This window comes from Atta cephalotes (assembly GCF_000143395.1).
Source record: "Atta cephalotes unplaced genomic scaffold scaffold00084, whole genome shotgun sequence".
Lineage (NCBI taxonomy): Eukaryota > Metazoa > Arthropoda > Insecta > Hymenoptera > Formicidae > Atta > Atta cephalotes.
Window position 1 is genome coordinate 354,102 of NW_012130148.1, and position 7,591 is coordinate 361,692.

Sequence of the window (7,591 nt, forward strand, 5' to 3'; positions counted from 1 at the left end):
GTGTGTGTGTGTGTGTGTGTGTGTGTGTGTGTGTGTGTGTGTGTGTGTGTGTGTGTGTGTGTGTGTGTGTGTGTGTGTGTGTGTGTGTGTACGTATACGTATATTTCATGTCAGATCTTGTATTTCTCACAAGAATTACTTCACGGTTGTAAATATCTTTAACAGATCAATTTCAATATTATTTTATATTACATTAAAAATCACTAGTCATTGACAAATTAGGATCCAGAATAGCTAGTACTGCGCCATTCAAATGTAATGATCCCGTTACAAGTACCTCTACTTTATCGTGACTATCCATTTGCGACACATGTTTCTTAATGTCATAGAGCACTTCGGCAACGGTATTCTTCGACACAGAGTTATCACCCCACAACGCACAGTGTTTTTTACATTTCCTTCTTTGCTCGTCGAGTAGCATATAATTTGATAAATCCTCCACGCTAATTACTCCAGTATAATTTGGAGCAAAATAAACTCTATCAAAATTCAAAGGTTTCAGCAATTTTAATAATTCCAAAGAATTTCGATCACCGCTGATATTAAATATTAGGAATTTACTAGAGGTTCCCCGACTGATTCTTTTGAACCATGATATACAGTTAATGATACTCTCGATTGTATGAGCGCCATCCAGAAAAAAATCTGCTACACTGGTCCTTAGAATCTGCATGCGAGCTGGCCATTTGCAGTTCATCAATGCAGTCGCAACTTTATTTGGAGAAATAATTTGTGATAAATCATTCTTTTCGCTTTGGAGATTGTAAAAATCATTGGTGTATTTATTGTTTATAATAGATTGGTCGTAATGTGATTTCATCCATTCATGTGCTATGCTGATCGATAACAAAGCATTCTGTTGCTGCACGCTTTTAATATCAATGCCTGCCAACGAAAAAATATCATTCCATTTACAATCTTCGGTCGTAGAAACTATTCGCAAATCACGGCATTTTCTTTCTATTGCTCGTTTTTGTAGAATGTGCATCGCCGATTCTGGTTGCGGCACCGTGAAAGCTATCGTATGCGGTTTGAAGATTCCCGACTTCTGATAAGCAATCTCTTCTAGAGTGTTGCCTAATAGTGAGGTATGTTCTAGACCAAGGCTCGTTATACCCACACAAATCGGATTCTGCAGAATATTGGTACAATCCAGTTCGCCACCGATTCCAACTTCAATGATCGCTACGTCAACATTTGCTTCCAGGAACACATGGAATGTGAGAATCGTTAGGAACTTGAAGTACGTTGGCATGTCAGACTCATATTCCCGTTTTTGTTCTAGGCGTTGATATACATTCCAAAAGAAATGAGTAAAATGTGCTTGACTGATAGGTTCTCCATTTAACCGAATGCGTTCCCGCACGGACACTAAGTGCGGCGAGCTGAAGAAGCCTGTACTAAAGCCATGCTGTCGCAGAATCGCCTCCGTAAACGCACATGTCGAACCTTTACCCTTGGTACCAGCCACATGGATAACAGACAAACTATTCAATTGCTCGAAAGTAATACCAGATCTGTAATAATGGACTTGAAATTAATAGATATGAAATTATCAAAAAGCAAACTTTAATTCAAAATTTACATTTAATGTATGTTTTTTAACCAATTCTTAAGAACAAGGACATGAAGATTTAACTTCATTATTGGAGTAAATATTCATTGAAGTATAAATAAAAACAATCTACTTAAATTTTAATTTTAATTTTTAATGTTAAAGTACTGATAACTTCTTTACCTGAGTAAATATTTTTCTACTTCCTTCAATTTCGTAGAATCATTTGTATTCTTAACAGATTGTAAATAAGTAGTATTGCTTTGTAAAGTAAGACTTAATGCTTTTATGGCTTCCTAAAATAATATATACTTATTCTATTTATAAATAAACTTTTCATTTATATGTATTAATCTGTTCTTTCTTTGAAGAAAAAAATGCAAGTCACTAAATAATCATAATACTTCTCTACAATTATACAGAACACAAATAAGCTCGAGTTATATTAATTTTTAAAAAGTGACGTAAATAAAAATTAAAAAAAATAATCAAATTAAATGTTAGAAAGTAATTATAATAAAATTAAATAATGTAATTTTATATATATATGTATATTTTTTTTTATGCAAAGTGTCTCATTAAAATAAATTATCTTTCTTTAATTATAACAAAAATTTTCGATTTTTCAATAAATGCAATAAATTAAAAGGCAATAGAAAATTATGAGACAAGAAAAAAGGCGATTACCAAATGTATTTACCTCGTAAGAGGATCCATTAATATGGGCAGAACGACTCAGAAATGTATTGTGCGTCATTCTCCTCAGCAAAGTAAACATCGAGATGTAGTTGTGTAATCATATAAGAAACGATAAGTTGCGAGTTTTTTTTATCGTTTTATCAAAATTCGAGTCATGCACATGACATGAAATAACTAAAGACACATTGCTGGGAAGGAAGTTGAACTACAACCAAATATTTCTGAATGGAACGATGTTTCAAGTTTCTTTTCTCAAAATATTGATGCGAAAATTAAGTCTATCGATTAAAAAAGTCAGAATCCAGTGAAAAGATTCTCTAAGTAATTCCGCGCGTGAATTTCTCACAGATAATTTCGTGAAATGTTCCCATTATTATGTAAAAATTTGTGGATAACCTTGCGTTTAGTTGCTTGAAGTTTAACTCTTCGTATTTCTATTCGAACACTACATTGCAAGATTCGTCGAAAGTTAAAATGCAGAATTTTGGATTATACTGAAACGCGATTTAAAATAATATAATTTTTTTCAGATAAATCATCAATTTTAATCATTCGGTCACGTGTTCGACACAAGTGCATGATGCGCAGTAACATGCATTTTCCCGCCACAAGCGATGACATGACACATGACGGCATACGTTTGTAAGCAGGGAGCACAAACTCTTGCATAATACATAAAGCCTTAAACACAATGCCAAGGAATAGCAATAGCGATAGGAATAACACGATTTCAACCTATCAGAAATTAGATACACTGGAATATACACTTTCTGATAGGTTGAAATCGTGTTATTCCTATCGCTATTGCTATTCCTTGGCATGGTGTTTAACACGTAATACATAAGAAAATGTATCAATCAATGTCCTTCGTTTCTTTCTTTTCCATAAAATAAAGAATTCAGATTGGTTAAATTTCTTATGCATAAAACATGAGGCTATAAGAAAATAGCTACGTTTGGTAATGCAAGTCTGAGGCGTCGGAGTGCTCTTTTTCTACAGTGCACGTGACATATGCTATAATATAAGAGCATTCCGACGCTTCAGATTTGCATTACCAAACGCAGCTAATCAACCAATCAGAGTTCTTTATTTCATGAAAAGGAAAGAAATAAAGGATTTTAATTGATTCATTTCCTTATGCATTATGCAAAACTGTGTCTGTGCTGCGGCTTTTAAGATACAGCACAATAAAACGAATAAGAAATAAAGATTTCAACCTATTAGAAATTAGATACATTGAAATACACAGTTTCTGATAGGTTGGAATCGTTATTTCTTATTTCTAATTCCTTATTCCTCCTATTGTGACTGCACCATTATAGGCCATTACGTCAACTCTGATTAACTAATCGACGGTTAATCTATTGGAATTGGCCAATCATAACTGTTAAACAAATATGATTAGTCAATTTCTATGGACTAATCGTCGATCAAAGAGTTGGTTAAAGTGCCTTTCTTATTGACATTCAATCATTTTTAATATCAAAATAGATCACATAATAATTGATGAATATCAAGCGTTAATTTTTATCACATAATTTGTTTGACGTTAAAAATGAGCGCTTAGTATCGATGTTCATTTTCAAAATAAATAACATGATCAAAATTAACGCTTGACATTCGTCAATTTTGATCACATGATCCTTTTTATCGCTGAAACAGCCGGTTTAAGTGATTCGCGAAAATTTATCTTATCACATGACTTATTTTGGCGAAAATGAGCGTTGAGTGTCGACATAAAAAGATACCTTAAGAAATCAAAAGTAAGAACCAATCGTATTGAAGAATTTTATAATAATTGCAAAGCAACTTTTTCTGCTGAATGCAATGAGTCATCTAGAAGCACGACCGTTCACTGAGCTCTTGAATTTGATTAGCATATTCCATTAGATTTAAAAATATAGACCAGAGCTCACTGAACGCTTAGTGAGCGATTATGCTTCTGACTTCGTTATGCATCTAATGGCTGCGTTCAACAGCGGATTCAACAGTTAAGTAAGCGCTCGCTGCTATTGATGTATTCTTCCAGATTTAAAATGCTAATTGAGTGATGTAAAAGAATACACCAATAATAGTGAAACGCTCAACTGTTGAGTTCACTGAACGTTGCCAATCGCTCGACAAGCAGGCTAGCAACTTTGCCCAACTTGAATGCGTCTATTAATTTCGGAGCAAGCATTTGATTGGTTGTTCTAATTTAGTCTGTTGTTACTGTTCAATGAAATATCTTTCTCTCTTTTATAATTAAAAATAAATACCTTTTATAGAATCCTAGAATTGACCAATAAATTCTATTAAACAACAAATTGCGATTAATCAGTTAAACGCCGATTAAAAACCTGTTGTTCCAATTTTTGATAAATTTTATCTGTGGGTAAGTAGCAAGATTATCCAATCACATGCGTGAATTACTAAATTTACCTCACAGGTAAAATTTACCAAAAAGTGAACAATCGGCCTAATCGACTAAGAAGTTAGCAATCTAGTACTAATATAGACATCTGTGGAAATACTCGGCTCACTTCAAACTCAAGAGTTGTGATTAGAAATGTATTCTGTGTATTCCACAATACATGATTTCTGATAGATTGAAATTCTTTTTTTCTGTTCCCTGTTTCCTATTTCTTTCATTGTGCGCAGCTTCTCAGTTTTACTTATGTGTAAATGGAAAACAATAGGACTTTACCTTATATTAAACATGTGCAACTTTATCTTAAAAACTATATTTACACGTAATGCGATTGATTAATCAACGAATTAATAACTCCTATTCTTATACTATGATTTGAACTGTCCATACATAGTAGCGCTGGTGAAGTTCTATCTCGTGGTGGGGGACTGGGGGTTGGACATTGCTCCTCTTGTGCTAGTGCTGGCATATATCCCCATCAGTAGTACAGTCCAATCGTGGATAGAACACAAAACGGTTATAACACGTCTTTTCAATGAGTCTCGAAATATGCTTACTCACCGATTGCTTTTTATTTTTGAATCCATAAGACTGCATTCCGATACTTGAATCTAGACTACATTCCAAAATTCATTGAAAACAAAGGTGTGGAAAAATCGATTCGCTGAAAAAAAAAACGTGCAATTCTGTCCACGACTGTATAGGAGGACAAGAGCCCCTATAGGCACCCAGCCGATCTGCTCCGTCAATGAATCAAGTTGCTACGTTACTTTACACATGCGCACAAGTTTTCCTATTATGTAGATAAATTCTTATTGAAAAAGAATTCGAATTCCATACTATCTTATTCACACTGTCTCAGGTCAGCAATCAGCAGTTGTATCTCAGAAAGTTCTGGGAAATTCGGAATGCCAGTACTGAATATCCTGAGTGAGCTTCTTTCTTCGGTGAGTTGAACATGTTAACATGTGTTTCTGCCTATTTCCATTAATGTAGATTAACTTTAATCTTGATTTAATTTACTGTCTTTTTCCAGTTCTTAGAATTATCTATGTTCATTTCTATCAACGTAGATTAATTTTAATTTCAGTTTAACTTATTACTATTTGTTTTTTTTAGTTTTAGAGTTTAGAAAAAGATGAAGAATAATTTGAATCGAGATTAAAGTTAATTTATATAAAAATCGATATTAGTGATATATTGTGTAAATATACAAGTAAACATTGCTATCGGCACAAAGTTTGAAAAGTGAAGTATGCAGAATAAGATATAAACTTTTCAGTGACCGCGCGAATAAAAATCGAAGATTTACACAAAACTTATTTGTTTATATTATTAATCTCAAATAACTTTTTTAAATATACTTTTAAATATACTTAGATATACTTTAAATATAATATCATAATATAATATTTAAATATAATATTTAATTATAATATAATTAATATAAATAATCTTTAAATGTAATTAAATTATAATGTTATAATAAAAAAAGCAACTTAATAATAGATTCAACACTAGAAGGATCGAGGTAGCCAATTTGCTCCTCGCGAAATTCAAACTAATATAACTTTTTTCAATTTTACTTCCACGTCATATCCTTTTTTTATGACTTTTCTTAATTTTAATAAAAAAAATTTTCAATTATATAAAATAGTTGAATTTTTATTTAATTCTTTATTTTTTATCTAGAAAGACTGATGGAACCAATTTAGCTCCTTTATCCAGTCCTTCTAGTGTGTTAATTGAAATTAATATTAATAAATTTGTTTCACATATAATGCGTGCGAAAGTACACGCCACACAGAGAAAAATGATTTTGCTATGTACGCAAAAGAATTGCAAAATTTAATTGTCAAATTTGTTTGCTGTTATAGCAAACAAATTTGCATATTTGATAAATATTTAGTACTTGTTGCAAATAATTTTTGTAGTGAGTACAAAAAAGAATATTTGTTACACCTGCAAGTAATTTGCAATCCCTATATTTGCAAATGGAATCCGTTATATGGATTTCCGTTATATGACTATGAACGCTAATAAGATTAGCGTTCATAACAAATTTTTTTCTCTCAAGTCAAGAGAAAGTCATGGGATGACGCAATATTTGAGCTTTTTTTCGAATAACAAGGACTAAAGTGATATATCACGCGCATCATACGTGAACTGAAACATACTTCCAATTAACTGTGCATTATCTTCTTTAGCACATGATATGATTCACAAAATAAAGAGATTATTTTGCGATATTACTAAATATGTAATTAATTGCAACAAACGTTATATTAACGATAAACAAAAAGTTATTAAACATAAAGAAAAGACAATTGTAATTAATATTAAATTAATGTTACTATTATAAGCGTGCTTTTCAATTGATAACACAAGTTGACACAATCGTTCTATCTTTAAGTTTGTTCGCGTGTTCCAACATGTAATATGCTCCTACTATAGCTCTTACTCATTCCAACGTGCTTCATAGAGTGAGTAAGAATGTGGTAGGAGCATGTTGGAGCATGCGACGCAAACAAATCTTCTGAATGTCAACAAGGATAGAATGACGCTTGTGTCCGAAAGCACCCAACCGAAAAGCACCCAATGTATTGCATTAAGATACAATGCTGATATTCGACGCTTATTTTTAGCATCAAAGTAGACATGTAATCAAAACTGACAAATATCAGTTATGACTTATTTTGATGCTGAAAATAAATATCAACCGTTAGAATCTTACAAAGATATCTTTATATTATATTTATATTTATTATTTTTACAATTACATGTTGTTAACATGATTCTCCATAAATTTTCTAAAAATTTCTTTCATATTTAACTTTTTGTTCGATCCACGATTATTCATATAGTCTTTATTATCAAATTTTAAACAGAAAGAGATAACAGACTTAATCATGAGCTTTATTGTATAT

At 31.9% G+C, this 7,591-nt stretch overlaps 1 protein-coding gene across 1 annotated transcript; it reads right to left on the minus strand.

Annotated features, from left to right (window-relative positions):
* Positions 1-193: 193 nt before the first annotated feature.
* LOC105624648 (folylpolyglutamate synthase, mitochondrial-like) lies at positions 194-2,333 on the minus strand. The gene is made up of 3 exons (XM_012206005.1): positions 2,256-2,333; positions 1,739-1,851; positions 194-1,517 (listed from the first exon to the last, which is right to left on the minus strand). The coding sequence occupies exons 1-3, from the start codon at positions 2,331-2,333 to the stop codon at positions 194-196; spliced, it is 1,515 nt and encodes a 504-aa protein (XP_012061395.1).
* Positions 2,334-7,591: the final 5,258 nt, after the last annotated feature.